The sequence below is a fragment of the Oenanthe melanoleuca genome, chromosome 3 (assembly GCF_029582105.1).
Source record: "Oenanthe melanoleuca isolate GR-GAL-2019-014 chromosome 3, OMel1.0, whole genome shotgun sequence".
Classification (NCBI taxonomy): Eukaryota; Metazoa; Chordata; class Aves; order Passeriformes; family Muscicapidae; genus Oenanthe; species Oenanthe melanoleuca.
Window position 1 is genome coordinate 84,731,977 of NC_079336.1, and position 20,259 is coordinate 84,752,235.

General features: G+C 35.8%; 1 protein-coding gene across 6 annotated transcripts in view; it reads right to left on the reverse strand.

Annotated features, from left to right (window-relative positions):
• The window catches only part of PLEKHH2 (pleckstrin homology, MyTH4 and FERM domain containing H2), a 54,863-nt gene that overhangs the window by 18,296 nt on the left and 16,308 nt on the right, over nt 1-20,259 (reverse strand). For 2 of the 6 annotated variants that reach the window (XM_056488916.1, XM_056488917.1), the window contains 17 exons: nt 18,668-18,730; nt 17,515-17,664; nt 16,982-17,065; nt 15,384-15,465; nt 13,691-13,873; nt 11,361-12,349; nt 10,272-10,347; nt 9,723-9,817; nt 8,942-9,086; nt 6,675-6,811; nt 5,507-5,617; nt 5,158-5,244; nt 4,480-4,638; nt 4,137-4,217; nt 1,798-1,977; nt 913-1,021; nt 697-809 (listed from right to left, as the gene is read on the reverse strand). In XM_056488916.1, the coding sequence (XP_056344891.1) occupies nt 697-809; nt 913-1,021; nt 1,798-1,977; nt 4,137-4,217; nt 4,480-4,638; nt 5,158-5,244; nt 5,507-5,617; nt 6,675-6,811; nt 8,942-9,086; nt 9,723-9,817; nt 10,272-10,347; nt 11,361-12,349; nt 13,691-13,873; nt 15,384-15,465; nt 16,982-17,065; nt 17,515-17,664; nt 18,668-18,730 (2,844 nt within the window). Of the gene's footprint in view, nt 1-696; nt 810-912; nt 1,022-1,797; nt 1,978-4,136; nt 4,218-4,479; nt 4,639-5,157; nt 5,245-5,506; nt 5,618-6,674; nt 6,812-8,941; nt 9,087-9,722; nt 9,818-10,271; nt 10,348-11,360; nt 12,350-13,690; nt 13,874-15,383; nt 15,466-16,981; nt 17,066-17,514; nt 17,665-18,667; nt 18,731-20,259 lie in introns of those variants that run through there. The other 4 variants (XM_056488922.1, XM_056488921.1, XM_056488918.1 and 1 more) reach the window with 3 other exon arrangements.

The window sequence follows — 20,259 nt, forward strand, 5'->3', positions numbered from 1 at the left end:
TCTATTAAACTCTTTAAAAGTGAACTCAAGAACTTGTAAAATACTTCTAATAATTTTGCTCTGGAATATTTTCTCTATTTATATTACCAAATAATTGGTCTTTTAAGAATAGCTACTTCATATGACAGTATTTTCTTTTTATTAAAAAGAGCAGTACAATCCCTGCTTTCTATCTCAGTTTTAAATAATCCATGACTTGCCTAAACTTAAAATTTACTTTCTTTTCTTCTCATTTTTAAAATATCTCCCTGATGATTTAAATGTATCTACAACAAAACTTTTGCCTATCATTCTATTCCTGAATCTAATTGAAAAAAAAATTTCAGATACAGTTTTCTGAATGCAGAGATCTGTCCATACTGTTAGATTCTTTGGAACTATGAACCTCAAGGTAAATTATTATCACTCATGATGGCCATGGATTTTTCAAGTCACTTGCACTTTATCAATAACTTATCAAGTAAGTAGGAACACCAAAAGCTGTAGCCTAAACTTACAACAAAGGATCATCTTTATATAGTCTCTGGTGAGGTAATATGGGCACATTTTGCTGCTGTCCATTAGTTACCTCCACTAAAGATAAAAAATTTCTCTTTTCTTATCTGTTGAATATTTCTAGTAAGCCAACTAACAGCCATTCTTTAGCTAAGAGTTAAAATAGTCAGTTAATAAAAAAGGCATCTGCTATGGTTTTACCTTAAATAATTTAATCGCTTCAGTTTGCAAGGCTTCTGATGGCAATGTTGTAAGAGGGGAAGTAATTCCTTCTTTGCTATGGCAAAGGGTAGGATGTCTCCAAATCTGAGAGGCTGAACAGATAAAATATATACATTTTGCAATTAATTCAGTTCATAAGTACATTTACTAAATAAGCACTGGAAGATCAGTATGTTGAAATGAAAATAAACTTACTGGCATCACCTTCCACATTTAATAATTTGCAAAGAAGTTGTTCAAACTCAGATCCAACATTTACACTGGTACTTCCAGCTGCAACTGTCAGATGATAAAGCCATGTGTCCTAAAGCAGAAAAACATAGCAGCTCACTCGTTCTGTGCTGGAAGGAGCTGCTTCACCAGGATTTTACTCTCAACTTGAAACCCTACCATGCATTACTCCTTTTGAAGCCCAAAGGAGTTTGCCTTTGATTGAATAAACACATATTCATGGTCTCTATGTTACAAATATTAAGCAAGGAAGATTGGACAGGGCTCTCTTCAAAGGTTTCTACCCTCAGAAATCATGTCTAATTATTAGGGCATTCTTCCTTTCCTCTTCCAAACACTTACATAAGTAATTTTTTATCACTGCCAGATGCTGCTAACCTGGGGATAAGGCCAGAAAGCAAAATGAACCCTACAAGATTACTTGAGAACAATGAACCAACAATAATAAAAAACCCCACCTATCATTGCTCCTTTACTGCAGTAGGGCAAGTTGGTACTATGTTAGTCTTGTCAGTGAAAATGGATATCAGTACCCTGCAACCTCTCAGCACAGCTCTGTCTACAAATTACTGTATGTGAGCAAAATTCTCATTACAGCATTTATGATGTTCTGCACCACCTACTTATGTAGGCAAGCCTGCATATTTTTGTCTGTTTTAACAAGGATTACTTACACTAGCACTGATTTGCAGACAAACTCTGATTGATGTTAATAAAGCAGAACCTTCTCCTTATTATATCAAAATACAAGCCAGGTGACTTGTCCTCCTCAAGAAATACTAATTCACAGCACCATACTCATAGATGTGCTACTGAAACTCAAAAAAAAAAAAAAAATCAGTTTATTACCTTCTCATGTTTGGATCCTATAAGAAGATAAGTGGGTCCTTGATCTTTGGGGTGGATAACAACAGTGTAATGGGTTGATAATAAACTGCGACCACTGGCTTCATAATCTTCATCAGAATCACAGGATCTATCAACTTCTTCAACCTTTGCCTCAAAAAGCTTGATTTGACCAAGAGGAAACTAAAAGTAAATATCAAAATTGGTTGGTTAGAGAGGTAATGTTTGTGTCAGTGCACACTGATTTTGTATTATATATTATTATATTTATTATTATACATAATACATTCTTATTGTGCTAATAGAAGTTAAAACATGAACTACCATCCATACCCATTTGTATTTACTCATTTTAAGTCCTGCCAAGGAATGTCAGATAAGCCAGATGTTGCAGAGAGCATAATGAGAATGTTATGTGCCAAAGTCTGAAAATGAGGTTTTCTAAAATTCTTTTACAGGTCTGCCTCTATATATAGCTAACGCAATAAATGTATGCTAGGGTAAGAGAAGTCATTCTTTAGAGTTCCCAAACCTGGTTCCAAGCAAAAAAATTTCCTGTGTCAAGCCTAGAATTGTAATTATAATCTTGTTATTTTAGAGGACAGGAATGTATTGTTGATGTATCTGATTTGTTCATACTGTAAATTCAAAAGGTAATTTTTTTGTGTTATAGACCTTCTAGTTTGTTTCTTTTTCCAGTCTGAGAGATCAAAGAACTTCAGTGTTGAGATGTTTATGTAGTTAGCATCATTTATCAGGAAACATTTTATCTAAAATGCCATTCAAGAGGAAATTTGGAAATTTTCACAGAAGTAATTATTTCATAGCCCTTATCAACAGGAAGCCTCAACAAACATAAATACAGCATGAAATCTCTTCACAACTGGGTGATAGGACTGAAAGAGGCTGACTGGCTACTCTAACAAAACTCCCTCCTTTTCTACAGCACCACTGGTAAGGATTAAAAAATTATGTGGTGATTCATGTTTTCTGTAGTGCTTCTGAAGCATTCAGCTTTTTGAATAAGGTAAGATTCTGAGAATCAAAAGATGTTGTTTCACATATAAGTAGTCAAGATTGATTTATTCACTAAGTTTAACTAAAACACAATTGGCTGACTTTTTAGTTTGAATTCCATTTTGAAAGAAGGTCAATTAAATGGACTCCATTATTGTATTAACCACTGCAGATTGTGTAATTTATTTCTGCACAGACACAGTCAGCTACAGAAAACATGATTTTAATTAGCGTATTGTTGAACATTAGAAATAAAGTACTTTTGGAAAACTTTTCATACATATTCTGCTTACAAAAGCTGAATTCTCATTCTGTTCCAAGTTAGCAAATTAGTTTCAATTTTACTTTAAAAGGGCAGCTAAACTTCTTCCAGATGTGAGGGAAATATTCCCAAGATTCCAGCAAAATTCTTAACTAAAGAGCATGTTAAAATGCCAAAATCTTCGGTGGTAAAAATGTATAAATTCAGATATGTTAAACATAGAGATTTTTCCCTAGGAGAAACTGTAAGTTAATTTTGTCTCTGTATGATGAGCTTAATACTCTAACCAGTTGATTCCCAAACCCTGTTTTATATTGTTTTAAAGAGCAATTAAAAGAAAATGTTTTGATGGATGGTTACTGCTATCTTATTCATACAGTTGTACAAATGAGGTTTTGTGGAGGTTTAAAATGCTGTAAGAGGAAAGGATGACAAAGGGAGTAACTGACTCTATACAAAAGCTATGAATTACTGGCTCCAGTGTGATTATCTTCTTAAAACAGAAGTACAAATATGAGAATTTCTGTTGGTTTTTTTTATAATAGCTCAGTGGACTGTTCAAAATCCTATTTCTGACCTGCCTCCATTAAAAAGATGTTTCTTGATGACAAAATGCAATGCCTTGAGAGCAAAAGGAACAGGTGATAATCATGTCTAGGAAGTGTCTTAGCTCTTGCTGCACTGTGGATGTACAGCGACGTAGCAAAGAACAGGATTTGGAAGTCAACTGAGGGACAGAAAGAACACTTCAGTTCTTGAAACCTGCAGTCACTGCTCACTGCAAGAGACATAAGAACTACAGATGCCAGCTGGGTCTTTCCTGTTGTCTGTCAGAAAGGGACACCTGAACTCCAGGCAAACCAGTGTTCCCCTTCAGCTAGTGATAACATCATAATACATATCATGTATGGGTGTGAGAGAGACCAATGGGTGTGGCCTGGATTGCTGGCTATTAGATAGAATCTTTCAAATTGACAATCTGTGTATAATACCAAGGCCAACTCTACCTTAATAAAGCTGTAGGTTAGTGTTTAAAAGAAGAAGAAACAAGAAAGGGACCTACCTTGTCTTCTTGATTACGGAAGTAATACAGAATTTTTCCAACTAGGGTACACCAAACCCTTTTGGAATATCCATGTTTCACCTGTAATTACAGAACATTAGTAATAATTGCAGATAGAAAATACTGACTATTTTCACCATCTCTGAACTTAGGCAATATTGTGAATGCATATCTCGGTTCCAATTCCTATCCACATTACTAAACATAAAATTAAAACTGCGTAACTCTTTTAATGGTATAAGAATCAGAATTAGATGAGATGCTCATCTAAAGTATAGTAAGGCCAGTGTTGACCTAAACAGTATTGGAATAAAGCAGACTGGGGGAAGAAGTGTCTTCCTACCTTTGTAAGTAATCCTTTCATGGTTGGCTTGATTTCAGACTGTACGAAGAGTGGGCTGGCAGCCTGTATTTTAAGAACGTTCTGCAGTACTTTGATCCATTCCTCTAAGATATTGGGGGAATCTGCAGTCAGGTAGTATGCTCGTTTCTCTGTGGTCAGCTGTGTAGTAACAAAGAGTTTTTAGCTTCAAGAGCTTGACATATTTGACCCCATAGTGTGGGATTTGTAACATACACCACCCAGTGTAGCTTCACAACTTTAGAGAGTTTAATTTCCCTGAAGTACTTTTCACTAATGAAACATTTAATGACCAGACAGAGCAGAAAGACTCTTTCTAAATCTATATCTGAAAAGTTCCAGGATGGCAAGTTGAGAAAACTCAATTCTCCTTTCAGACAAATGAATTCTCTCTACTCCAAATGGCTGACCCTATGACTGCTCTCTTTATTTCTATCCCAGATGTGATAATCTAACCTTTGTGGCAATACAAATAAGAGTCCAGGTAGGCCTTTTTATATTTTCTGTCACTGAAACAATTCTTTGGTTTCAAATGAAAGGCACTGATTCTTTAATTCCAAGTCCACACTTGGACTTCCAGCACAACAGGGACTGGAACAAGGAGTTGGCTTTGGGGATGGAGGGAATGCTGAAACAGCAATAGAGGAGAAAAGCAGGCACCTGAATTGTTTGTTTTCCATCACCCCTTTCAATGTGGCTGGATGCATTTAGCTCAATTTGACCTTGAGGCTTTCGAATAACATCACTCTGGTATGGAAAGAATGGAAAAAGAATATTTTAAATCTACCAACAAACAACAATAAATTAATGTAGGACTAATTTAAACATTAATCTTGATAACTACTTTCTAGTTAGACATTGTGTACCTTGTACACCTCATGAGAAAGTGAGTACTGAATCACTCTCTTAACAGCTCAGAAACCAGAAGTACATTTTTTTCCCTTCTAGCAACCTTAGATTATCAGTAAACAATCTAATATGAAACAACAGGTAAGTTACATGTACTTACTGGAGATTTGTAATATAGCAATTCACCTCCTTTAAGCACAAACCACCGTCGTTTCCAGGTCTTTACTTTACCACCCATTTTTAATAGATATCCAGATTTTTCCAAAGGTTCCTAGTTGTTTAGAAGTTAGATAAAAAGTGGTTAAATACACATATATACCTCTGCCCCTCAGAAATACGTATAAATACACACACAGGCATATATGGCATAAAAACATGCTAAATAATAATTACGGTATTTGATGAGACTTTTAATCCAAGGGAAATGTTTTTACAAGGATCAATTAAGAAAAATGTCATGCACATGGGATGACTAATGAATATCCCTACTTACTGTTATAGTACATGAAAAAAAGTAAGTGCCCCAAACTATAAAAAAGAACGAAGAATATGATGATTTCTGATTTTACTTTCTAGCTGTTTATATTAAACAAGGAACAAGATGAAAAAAAGACAAATGTTTTTTTCCCAAGCCCAGGTCCTATTCTGAAAACCAGATACAAAGAACTGTAATTCTGAGCTCCTCACAGACAAACCTCTAATATGTCTATCTGCAGAATAGAGTCACAGTTTTGCTCTGTGAAGAAGGCTTAAAATACTCTCCATCAGCAGGCAGTCAATCTACTTGTATGTTAAGACACTGACTACTAACACAAGCCATTAAAAAGCTCCTGAAGGCTGACCAATACCTCATAATGGTTTGATTTCTTTGGTCTTCACATGTTACTCTACCTAAGATTTCTCTGATGTTTTCCCTGAATGAGGAAGGACAGAAACTTATTACTGCTCCTTCTTGGAATGCCCTTCTATTTACCTGAATATTCAAATGATAACTTTAAACTGTTTTGAATATTTCATATGCAATCTGATATCAGACCTGGTTCCAAGAAAGGAAATCTCAAGTATTTTGTATTGTTGGAGTTGTTGACCTGTTTTTCCTTCATTATATGGGAAAGCTTAGAATTATCTTCCACTTTCCTTCACTAATTGCACTCTTACTTGGCTATCATTGTTGGTATTACTTGGCTAATATTGGTATTTTTTGCTGTTTGTACTCATAAGGCAGTCTGTGAGTCAGCAAGACTGAATGAAAAGGTTGGGTAGCAGTCTGAACATAAATATCCACACAGTACCTCAGGTGTACTTCTTCACATAACTTCAGTACTCACATTTTTTCCATTATCACTAGATGAGGACGAGGTCTTAGGAAGTTTCTGCTCTGGCTCTGAATAATCTGTATCTACTGAATATGCATCTGGAGGAATAGCATAGTCACTTTCCGAGGTCACAGAAGACAGAGATGCACCTATGGTAAAAGAAGAAAAAGAGTTCTTTAAATATAATTTTATTACATTAGAAACAACTGAGAGCAGAATAGCCATGCAGAAAGAACACCTGAATAGAATCTGCAGGCAAATATAAGTATCAACATAAATCCATCAGGACCCAAGGATATTTTAAAGTATCAGCACACTGAACTATTAGCATGGTGCTAATTCTCATTTTATTCATAATTAAACAGGTAAAGTCCCTTGTAAACAGAACAACAAAAAAATGTCTTCTGTATATTATCACATCTGTAACATTACCACAGCTTCTTTAGGAGGGAGTTAGTGCCATGAATGATACTCATTATCTAGAAAAAACTTCAGGATCTTTAATTAAACTAAGCAACCTTCCCCTTGCACTTTCTCTCACTCACTGTAGCATCCGGATTTCTCAGGCAACTGCTTGCGTACTAAGAAGTCATACTCAACATCTGCTTTGTGTTGAAGCCATAGGTGACTGTGTTTTGCAACCAGTATGAGTTTGTATAACAAGGTTTTCTAAAAGTTTGATTTTCATATTTCAAGGGATTTTAGAGTTTATTGGCTTTAATCCTGAAAAAAATGCACACTGCTTCCAATTCTATCAGTAATGAAAATTCAATCTCCTCCCTCACTCATTATAGAAATATTTTAATGCTTGTAAACGCGTTCTTTTGTAAGGACTAGTGTTCCACTCTGCAGTGTTAAACTCTCCAAAACTGAAGTGAAAAGGCCTTTTTTCCTTTGTTTCAATAATTTCCAAACTTATTTGACAATTTTATTCTTAAAAAAGGCTTTTCTCATTAATTACTTTGGTAAGCTACCAAGACTTTTAGAGTGGGTTCTTCTCTTCTCATGGTGGATCTTCCATAACAAATCACAGCAGCTAATCATGCTTTTGGTGAAATGTGTGATTGCCTAGATTTTTAAAGAATGTGATCTCAACAAAGACATGTACATATGTGTTTTGTGGTTAAGAAAGGTTTCCACACACGAAAGAGCGCAAGGACTATTTTATGGGAAGAAAGCACGAACAAAAGAAATGGTTCCATTTTACAGACACAGATATAAAGTGCACGTGAAACCAGCTTTTAAATTACTCAAATTTAGCTTTACTGTTGTGTAAGCACATAATATGAGATCTGTCTGCAACCATGGCACTGGTTTTTGCTCAGCAGGATGGAGTTGCTGGGAAGCAGGATATATGGATCCTTTTCACACTAATCTACATCACTGGAAACAGGACTGTGGCTGCCACTGGAAAACGCCAAGTGGGATCAGTGGCTCTGTCAACCTGCTCCAGGGTCACTGAGTGGAGCTCCTACTAACTGGGATTTTTACATGCATAACTGAGACTACCAAATAATGTTATTTAGAATTTCTAAAGCAATATATAATGAGGGATCTTAACTTGACCTCATGGGGAATCTTGGTCTCCCTTGGTTTGCACAGTGAAAAAATACAGAGATGTAATACTTATAATGTCAGCTAATGAGGAAGGACTGTATCTTTCAATATTATGAAGCATATTATTTCCATTTTGTAGATGGAAACACAGTCACCTAGAACTGTGAGATTTGTCTTCCACAAAACCCAAGACATTATCAGATTCAAGTGCTCTAACTAAATCTTTACACAGGACCTTAAGACAATCACTGTAGAAATGAAAGAAGACTTCTACTGCATGAGGTGACAGAACCAAATAATTTATTGAGGACACTTTCCCACCTGCTTTCTGATCACATGAAATTGTTTTATAAACTTGAATATATTTGTGTTTTGTTTCTGATGGTGATTTCGATGTCATATTTTATTTTTCTATAGTTAAAAGTCACAGGCAGTCCTTGGCATGACAGAGTATAGATATAATGATGCTTCTTGCTTTAAATGTACAAGTCACTTTCCCCCATGACAACAGCCAGCTATGAGATTAATTCCTTAAAAAGATATCTATAATAACAGCAATAAAAAGAAAGCCATCTCTAACAGTCCTTTCTCCTGATTGAATAATAGATCTGGGCTTTGAGAGCCTAGATTTTAGATGTCCACACTGTTTAAGGAAGAAAACAATTCCTAAGAAAATCATGTAAACTGCCTAGTTTGCAAAGTTCCCAGACAGTTTTGCCTACCTCGTTTCATAGCCCGAGGACTCCCTGGACCACTTCTGCTTCGAGAATCAGACTCGGAAGTCCTGGAGCTGGACCGAGAGCTCTCTTCTTCCTCAGATCCTGACGACTCATCTAGAAATGGGCTGTTGCTTATTTGAGTTGCTTTCTGCAGAAATGAACACAACATCCTTTGATATCTTGCATAGAGGGTAGTCAGTCATTTCCTCCATACTGTGACAGGGCTCTGCTGGCTTCATAATATTCAAAGCTGTTCTTGTCTGGGTTGAGGATTTTGGCACCAAATATCAACATGAAACTGAATTCCCTCTGCCCTCTGTATACTCAACCACACCCACACTCTAAAACAGAAACCTGAGGTAGCTTAAGGCATGGGTCTTTCCAAATAACAAAAGGCTGCCAGAAAATAAACAATGCTGTGATTACTGACTGCTGGCTGTGTGACTAGAAACAGCTTTGGCACTGACACAAAGCCATTTCTACACATACACACACTTTTAATTATGACATTGAGCACCATGTGGTTCTGCTTAATAATTAACAAGCCTTTGGAAAAAATCAGCAAGGAACCTAAGAAGAATTGACCTAGGCCAGTAACATTTTATAGGCAGCACTTTTTTTCCCCCAGCTATTTGACATTTCTATTACTTCTGGGGGTCTTTGATCTCTATACATCAACTTACATCATATTTGGGGCATGGTAGTATCAAATGTGAAATAACAAGTTCCTGGATGTGAAGCCTAATGGTATTTTAAAATTTTCTTTAAACAGTAATACAGTTACCCCTTTCAAAGTGGTGTAGACAGGAGTGGTCATGTTCTTATATATCAGAGAAGTATATAATCCAGATATGGAGCATGAAGTTAGTGAAACAGCACCTAAAAAAGCAACATATTTTATAAATTGCCTTCCTAATTCATCCTCCAATTAATAAAATTCAAATTTAATATTTGTTGTTGCATAACTGCCATAAAAAGCTAACTAACTCCTGAACTGTTTTGGATATGAGATTTATAGCTTTTTGAAATGTACAATGCTTTTAAAACATAAATAAAATTGCAGTCGTGAACACTAGCCCTTTTTAAATTGCGACCTGGTATAGAATCTTCAAAGTAGTGAAATGAAAAGTAAAGTGGAGTGAACAAAGTTCAAATTCAGAGCAAAGTCAAGATGTAAGGTGCCAGAAGACAATGGAAAGATAACCAATGATCTTCTAGGTTTTAAATAGCTGATAACTAAATCTGTCTTAAAATATTTTAAAGATCCTTGCTCACAAATCACCATAAGAAGAGAACTTTTGTTGATGGGACAATAAACAACTAAACCACTTACTTCTATTAAGAGATTCCATGGTGAAAGCTTCAGACATCCTTAAACCAGATTTGGCTACAGCATAAATTCTACTTTCCTATACAAGCAGAATAGATTAAATAGTAGATAATTAAAACACAACAATTAGTTTTGTTCTCTTTCTAGTCTTTCTGTTAGTGCAACTATGTGATAAAATAGTTCATAAAATAACACTGTCAATAGCAGCTGAAAAATGCATCCTTCTTTTCTGTGTATCATAGCCATAGCCTTTTTTGACACTTTTCATACAATGTAAGTAAATTATTCTTAAAAATACTATTATCAGGTGCCAAGGAAGCTACAGCAAGAATGTTTTTAATGGAAGATTGTGTGTTATGAGCAGAGAAATACCATTAGAAGACAACTTTTCAACCATTTTGTGTTACAAGGCTACTATAAGAAAATGTATAATGCAAAAAGTTGACTAAAATATATATAGAGAGCAGTTTTTACAAAAGGTATTATTCTTCTCTGAAAAATAATTAATAAATAAATATATTTAATAAAATTTTAATTACTAAATCTCTGACACTGAAACTGCAGAATCAGTGAGTCTTGACACAGTCAATTTTGGATTTTGTGTAAGACATATTGATATCTATTTTAATATCCTGACTGATGGCTTTAAAATTTTACTTGGAAATGTGATCAATTACTTCTACAATTTGTAGTCATCTGCTGTCGACTCAGTTGTCTAGGTTGTGAGTGGTACAGTGGTTACAGCAAGGGTTTTGACACCAGCATTCTTGGGCTGTGTTAGTGTTCAGATAAATAAATAAATTCAATCACAAGCATTACATCCTTGGATACGCTCAAAAAGACACACTTAACTTAGATGTGACATGAAAAAAACCTGGGTTCATCTATAAAATACAGACCATGTTTTTCAATGGCAGGAATACTGTGCTGAAAATAAAACTAGGTTCTGAGTTTGTAGTTATGATTAAGGTAATGCCCTGTCTTGTCATTAAAACAGAAAGTAATTAAAATAGAGGCAACAAAAATAATAGAAGAGAGTCATGAAAATAAGTTAGTTTTGCCAGTAGGAAAAAAATCCGTAAGCACACTTACCCAGGAAGGAAATCGATGTAATGGAGGCGTTGGAGGCTTGTTGCTAGCACCCTTTTTTGTCGTATCACAAAGTTCCTGGGCTTCAGCATTTTGTGCTTCAGTGCAGTCATAGGTAAACAGTCCTTCATCACCGCCAATCTCCATTTTCTCTAAAATATCGGTATCTTCTCCATCCACCAAATCTATGTCTGTTTCCTGAGGTCTCCATGGACGGATCATGCTAATGGCATTTCTATTTCTACCAAACATTCTGTCAGAACTCAGCTGGGGCTGGCTTAGGTGTTTCTTTGCTAACACTGAATTTAGACTAAGGACATTAGGAGTCCGTAACTTTGGATGTGGCAAATTTGAGGAAAAATCTGATGGAGTTGGGCACTGAGAACCTGCAGAAGCTGACAGAATTGGGTGTTTGGGTATCAGAGCAGGGGTTAAAATTGGACTTGGGGTATTTGCCTCACTGGATGAGGATGAATAATCAAGCCTCTGTGATTGAAATTTCTTATTCAGTTCATCCGAGGAACTATCTTGGTCTTTCTTTTTCCTTGTGAAGTCAGAGTTGCACTTTGCACCTGGATTGCTCAGGCCTTTTCTTTGGGACCCGTGCTGCCATGAGTATAGCTTCTTTTGCTGAGTGCTCTTAATATCAAAACTCTCTTCTTCAAAGAGAGAACTACTGTCATCAGATGCTGTCAAATACATTTCACTTCCCACTCTACTGTACCTTGCATTCTCTTCAGATGTGTGGCTTGAAAGTGTTGATGCACACCTGGATTTCAGCCCTTTATTGTCTCCTCCATCCTCATCTGAGCTCCAGTCACTCCCAGTAGTGCATGAGTTCTTTGACATGTCACTGTCTATCTCTTTGGATGAGCAGCTTGTTCTCACATTTTTGTTCTGCTCTGAACCAGAGTAACTTTGTTGGAATGACTTCTGACCTTTATTTGTCTCGTGTACAGGACCAGCAAAGGTAGTTTCCAGGATATCCTTCTCTAGAGGAGAAATATAATGAACATGAGAAAATTACTTTAGCAAACTTGACTGATAAATGGTTTTGTCATCATGCCTGCAAGTAGTAAGTAGGTAATAATTTCAAATGCATGAGAACATTTATGTTTTTAACATTGCAAATAATAAACATTAAGAAAGAGATTATAGATGTTTTTAATGTGACTGCAAATGATGTTTGCTAAAAAACTGTAATAAATCTTACTCAAAGTTCAAGCTGAACTAAAAATGGCAATAAATATAAAGATAAGCAGCCTGAAGCCATATTTTAAAGTAAGCCATAAATGTGTGAAAACAAACATATAAAACTAACAAAAAGCCAAATACTTAAGAGGGCATACAAATTTAGCTGCTTTATCAAATCTAAGGAAAATTAAAGTTTAATAAAAGCCTGTCAGAAAGGATTTTCATTAACAAATCAAGTTTTCTGAGCATTTCTACAGTGTTTATACACAGAAACTTATTCTGGAAGCTATTATTATATTCCCAGTGGTGAGTGCTTAAGATGTCCAAGAGAGTCTCATGGAAAGTACTTCAGGAAAGACGCTGTGTTAAAAATAGCTTTGTTTCTGCCCTTCACTTTTACCTGGTTTTGCAAGACAAAGCTATAGCTTGCAACATGTTAATGAGGCCTGCATGTTCCCAAATTAAATCAGATTCAAGAACTAGGGTTTTTCTACACAGACACTTGGAAGAGTCGATGTTAAATACCTGTGTGAAAATGGACTAAGACAAGGATTTTAATTTCACCCACATTAAAGTCATGAAGTCCCCAAAATTATCTGTTTCCAGCTAGGCAGGCCTAAGGTTTTATGTTTTATCCTTTTTCTTGAAAAAATCACTCTTATTTCAATTCCCTCCTCTGTAAAAACAGAAGTAATAATACACAGCCAACCTTCATAATGAACTTGCTTAAAATAAATACACAACATATCCATAGGATCTCTTTCAATTTCTGATCTTCCAAAGACCTCAGCTTGCCATACTGGATACCATGATTAACTATGGATAAAAAAAAGGTTATAAACAGTACAAGGGATTAGAGCAAAGGACCAGAGCACCAACAAAGGTCACAATCAAATCTTTACTTTGCAGCCAAAGCAGCCAGGAGTCTCTGCATGCTGCCAAATAATGTATCAGTGGTATTACAGACACTGCAGTGCTCAATAGGATGATTTCTTCCTAGTAACAGAAGAGTGGCGGTGAAGAGGGAGATAGTTGTGGTATGTACTTTGAGAACAGCTGGTTTGGATGCACTGACAGAGTCGCTGATTTTAGTTTCCCACTTGTGTCAGAATAAAATGGCAATCTTTGTGACAAGATACCTGGCATGTTTTTGCCTTCAGGGTAGTCTGACTCTTTAGATGAAGCCTTGCTTATTTCTTCAAGCTTAGGAGACGGTTGAGGACTTCTGGCTCTATTTGAGAAGCATCCGAAAGTCAAACTGCTTAGTCGCTGACACTCTCCAGGTTTTTGTGTTGAAGTAACAGATTTCTTCCCAGTAGCTTCTGAAGAACAGTAATTAGAAATCTTGTGTTAGTGGGATACAACAAGCTATGCAACTCTTCTCTTTACTCTGCAGTGCAAAGTTTTTTTTAAAAGTAACAAACATTTAGGGGAAAAAAGATAATAAAAAATGTATTATAGGAAAAAAACCTACTTGAAATCTGTCTATATCAGGAGGAACCCAGAGCAATGTTTCTAGTTGTCAAAAATTGAGACAACAGTAGAAAGAAAATATCTTTTAACAATTTCACAGTAAATACAGAAGAGTAAGTTACCAGGTTTAGAAGGTCTCTATGGAGGAGGACTTCAAGAGAAAGTGAAAGCAGAAATTGATAAACTCTTCGAACATGAAATCTGTCCATCCCTGTTCAAAAAAATCTCTGTGGAGGATCCAGGAACAAAAGGCCCTTACCCTACCTGTAAAACTGTTTAAAAAGTACCATGTGTTCATAATTTATAGTCTGTCACAAGCATTGACACTGCAAATAGTAACGCATTTCTTAAAATTTTTGGGCATATCAGTAACTGTGTGGTGGAAACTACGGGGTTTCAAAAAGCCTTTAAATAGATCACTCAGAAGAGAATGACTACAAGTGAATGGAATTTCTACTTATCAAAACACAGGAAAGAAACAAAACTATCCGGTTTCTTTATTAACAAAAAAGTGCATCCTAGTTTAAAAACTTTATATTGTATGTGAATGTTTAAATTTTTGTCATATACTATGCATATTATGTCTGTACACACACACTTCCCTACAGAGATATCGTGTATATGTATAATACATTATCAAGACATGAGGGCTAGGTAGCAAATTAACAAAATTTTCATATGATAGTAAATTGTCAGATCAACCAAGTATGGAGAGGACATGGGAACCTTCAGACATACTTAAGAAAGTTGGTGAACGGGCAACAGTGTGGTGAATAAAATTCAACTTTGATCAATGTGAAATAATGCTCCTTGGAGAGGATATTCCTCTTTTTTCTATTTACACTTTATGATTTTTAAATTTATTATACCCATTTGGAGAGGAACCTGGTGATAGTGGGTCTGAATTAAGATTTTAGATCACTGTAGTCAAAGGTAGTAACTGAAAATATCTGATTGGAGTTCTGATTCCCAGCTGACCACTTGCTAGAAAAAGCAAATGCAGGCTGATATTTATGTATTCTTTAATAGTTTTATGACCACCTATGCTATAAAGAAGTGAACACAAAGACCTGTCCCAAATCCAGTAAAATCTTATTATTTGCAGAACCTCTTAAGTAACAGCAGAACCTGTTGACCCCAAAAAAAACCAGTTTTGCCTTGTCTGTGTGTCTTTTCAGCATAAAACCAAATTAATTCTTCCTAACATCTTCATGTACAGTCATTCTAATGTCAGTTCATACTCTCTGAAATCTTTGTGATTTCACAGAATATTTTCAGTCATGTAGATGAACACATTAATAGGGAATAGAAAGAAATATGCTATATGGAGAGAAGTTTTCAGAAGATTTGTACAATTACCTTGCAGCTTAGATTGTACTGTTTTCATCTCTTTGGTTTGCTTTTGGTTGATCAAGCGAAGGTTCTGATTTTCCACCTCTAACTAAAAGCATATAAATGTAATCTCATCCACTGGTGAAACAAATCTTAAAGTCATTACATCATTTACATTTTCTCTGAATTTCTGCTTATCTAAGGAGAGAGCTACTTCAAATAATCATCTCCTCTCTGCTACATCTCTAAATACCAGTCTAGGCATCTCTTTATTCTGAACAACTAAATTCCCTGCAATGATTATTTGCTCAGTTCTGCCAAAATCATTCCCTCAACCAAACAAACCCATGACTGCTTTAAAAATTCTTAATAAACAAGAGAAAAAGAAAACTGCAGTGGCATTGTTAATAAAAGCAGAAGGCTAGAATTATGAACTCCTGTGCCACTTTGCAAAACCAAGAGTGAGCAGAGGAATCAGAGGAAATTATGGTCCTAATACCTCCTTATCATCCCACAGCAAATTTAAAAAAAAAAAAGGTGCCAACAAACTTTATATGAAGCAAAAATCTTTCTACAAGAAATAAAAAACCAATGACCCATTGCTGTAGCCCAACACTGGGAGCTAAAAGATGCTGGCTCAAACTTCTGCTCCAGATTAGGCAAACATATTTGAATCTGAGTATCCCTTGTCACAAAGAAGGGAGCCAGCAATTCCACTTCCCACTGAGTGACTCTTAGTCACATCTGTGAAACTAGCTTGAGATTTTCCATTAAGAGTAAGTAAATACTTTGAGTCATACTTGATTTTGTCCAAACTTTTTCATGGTAATTTTAGCTAAATTTAATGGCATTTTTATTAAATTATTTCAAAATAATTTACTTTAGCCCTCACAGACGAAAAATAAATATTTTATGTAAGAACCTTCTAGTTTCTTACTTCAGAAACAGTAACTTTATTGTTTTTCAACTCGAATATAACTTCCAGTTAACTAAAAGAGAGTAAGATTTAAACTTTTACAGGCAACTTTAAATTCTACACCCAGGGAGGAGAAAGCACAGCTGCACCCCAAAGCTGGCAGCCTTAGGCAGGGCAAAGACATGGTTATCTTACCACAGCAGAGAAAAAAGGGAGACAACTGGTCTCTTGAAACTAGAGCTGGTGTCTCTGAAACTATTAATGACTAAGAGTAGTGTGGGCATTGTGAAATAAAAAATGATCAAGGCCTTTTTTCTGCCAGGCCCCAGCAGGCTTGGTCGGCATTCTGGGGATTATTCACACTTTAGGCATCTGCTTGAATAAGCTCAGTTTGCCAGCTAAGCTCTCTCAACTAGTGGAGAAGTTGACCTTCCAGAGAGCAGCCCTGGGTCCCTCCTCCAGAAAGGGGACCCAGATCATACTGGCTGACCAAATCAGACATCAGAATTTAGGTGACATGGACACTCTGCTCTCTGTGCCATTGTTTTCAATTCTCCTCTTTCCAGCAAATATCTATAAAATCAATGAAACTGGGAAGTGGTTTTTATTTTTTTTACTATGGTACAGAGGCCTTTAACAGCCAAACATCTAAGGGATATCCAGTCACACCATTATATTTTCTGTGTAAGTATTGTAGCAAGAGTTATACCTCATGAAGCTTGACTGTCACCCATTCTTTTATTTTAGCTGCTTTTTCTTCTATGATTTTTGCTTCTTGCAGTCTTATTTGCTTCTGGAAAAAATTGACATAAGCATATTTTTCACTGAATAATATAATCTGCCTCAGTACTATCTTCAGACACAAATCCTAAGATTGCTTGAAGTAATTCAGGCTCCTGGGCAATACATGGCAGTTTTTAAAAAATTAGGAATAGGGTCTTTACAGAGGCTGCTATTCCTCTTTTACTCTAGTAAAAATGACAGTTCTTCAGAGGGCACAGTGAAGAGGAATATCATCTTTCCCCTCTTAAAAGTTAGATGTTCCTTCAATGGAAGCCAGAGTGTAATTTGAAAAGGAATAAACATTATTCAAATTATATATTTCCAATGGGAACCTCTTCAATCAAGCAACAGAAATAATGCTTAACTATTCTGTCCTCTATTGATCTAAATTTTTATTTTCCTTTTGTATAATTAAAAAGGGAATTGATGTTTCTCTTTCGTAACATCATTATTCCTAACCTGTTCTTCAAGTTGTTGCTCCAGTTTTTGTATTGTATCATTTTTGTCTTGTATCAGGATCTCCAGATCTTGACATCTCTTATACAGCCTGGTTTCTGATTCACTCGTTTGAACATTTGCTGCTTTTAATTTCTCTTCCATAATCTGCACCTATTTGGAAAGTCAAATATAAAAGTTTAAGGAACATAACGCTCCAAGTCAAAGGTAGTAATTTAATCATAAGATAAACAGAAAACTGCTTCCACACTTAAGATTCAAGACAACCCTGCAAAGTTTTGAAGCCTATTTGAGAAGAAGCCCCACAGTTCATCATGTCTCCCTATGCATTTAATACCACCAGAACTGGCAAAACACTGGAAGATCTTACACAGACTTTGTTAGTATCCATGAGATGCTTCTAGTTTTGTAACACACAAGCTTTTAGTAACACCACTATGGGAAGAATGCAATTTATCTACAGGGAGCTGTAAACAATGTTTTAATAAATAAACAATTGAACACTGTAAAAAACCCCAGCAAATTATCAGCAGCATTCTAAAATATTGCTTAAAAATACTTGGCTTGTAGTCAGGAATTTTTTCTAACTCCAAATTAGTACATGAACATTTTTAGTCTTATAATTTTCAGTTTCTATCTGTCTCATAGTAAGATACGAGGAATGTTTCAGGGATACCAGAGGTATGCTCATAAAATGTCTACAGTAGCTAAATCTGCCAGTTGCCAAAAAGGCAACTTTGGTTAAATATTTAGCCACGATCTTGTTCTGTAAATGATGTAACTTCTACAAGAGGAACAAACAACACAGAACAGTTCTATTTAGAAGTTCTATTGGGTAGCCTCCTTTTATTTTCTTACAGATCTTCTAAAACAGGTTTTTGTTCCCATGCACATCATATATCAAAGACTTATGAGGCATCAATGAAAAAGCTCATTCCATGTATCTACTTTTGGTTTGTGATGTTGGCTTTGACTTTATTGAACTGAACTGAATAGCAAGCAAAAAAAGGTGTTAGAACTCTCCATTAAAAGCCAACAGATTTTAAAAGAAACTGCCTTCTTCTCCATTTTAGAAATACTTAAAAATAAAGCAAAATGTCACTGCATTAAAGTACCACATGCACACAGCTAATGGAGATATTTATTCCATTGATACCTGCTGAAATGCTCTCTCTGCTTGACGATCAGCATCTATAACTTGCTTCTCAAGCTGCTGCATCTGTAGATGTATAAAAACATAAAGTTAAATGGCCATGCCTTCTGCCTCTCATCAAAAATATGTATTTTCATGGTCTGTTTTGAAAAAGGAAAGGACACGTGGTTAGCAGGAGCATAAAAATAAAAGGATAAACTGTGTGTCAGACTGGGAAAAGAATTCACAATCATGACTGTATTAAAACATTGTAAATACTCTTCAATAGAAAAAATTATATACACCTTTTCTTCCTAATTAATTCTCTGCTGCCGTATGACACACTGCTTTTTCTCCCCTGCTAGCAAGAGTGGAAATTCCTTTGACAATAGTCCTGAAACTTTACTCATGTCCTTACAAAAGAGACAAGAGTAGAGGGAACTTGGCTGCTAATCCTTCTGATGTTGACTAATTCAGTGTTTTGGACAAATATGCTACAAGGACTGCCCCAGACTTCTCCACTGTTGCACGAAAGAAGGCAGGATGTGGCAGAAGGGACACGGTGGCCTCAGGTGCTCCAGAGCAGCAGCAGATGAAGACACAGACCAGTTTCCATGGGCACCTCTGAGAGGGGGAGACTCTGATCTCTTACTTTATAGTGATGCCTAATGAATCACAGGCTCAATCTTTGCCCAGGGCCTTGGAAAAACCCTGCATTTTACAGGATTTATTTTGAAGCTTTCCCAACAATACAGAACAGAAGAGGCCAGAAAGATATACTTTGTTTACATTTTGTTAAGAGCCCTCTAGTCTGGTTTTGCTGACCTTTTTTATAAAGTAAGCCCTGGTTTGAAGTAACACTTGAAAGTTCGTAAGATATTCCATGACTTAAGGACTTAGTGGTTCTCAGGAAATATCTAAATAAGACCTCAGTTCATCTGTAGAGAATGAAACAGCAAATAATTAATATTGCCATACTCAGTATTCATCTAAGGAAAGAATATGATGCATGTAATGCAAATGAAACCCATTTATTCTTTCTTCAGTTTACTGCAGAGTTTTAGAATAATCAGTTTCATCCTGTCCTGTTTGTACTTAATTTCTGGCATCTTTCAGTTTCTTTTTCACTCTCCATCTCTTTTTTTCTCTCCCCAGTTATGCTGCTAATCACATGAAACATTTAGCACCATATCCGTACAAGGACAGAGTCATCATTTTCTATCAATCAGTTACTAAAAATGGAGAAAATGAGTTTTCACTAACAGGAAAAAAAAGCTGTGACTCACCTTCCAGTACAATACAAAACCCCAAAGCACACATCATAATAATACCACAACACACCACTGATACAAGAGTAACAAACATTTCACAATCCACATGGTTATGGTCAGGTCCCCAGTGAGTTGTTTTGTGAGAACACTTCTGAGGATCTTCCCAGTCATTCATGTGCCAGATGGACAGGGAGATAAGCCTTCTTTGTTCCTCTCTGGTCACATGAATTTAATTTCATATTTAAATGACCTCATGTTAAGATTTTAACTCTGAGTTTCATTTTTAGAATTTTGACTCTTAAGGTTACTTTCCATCTGGCTTTTTGGTTTTACATTCAAATAGAA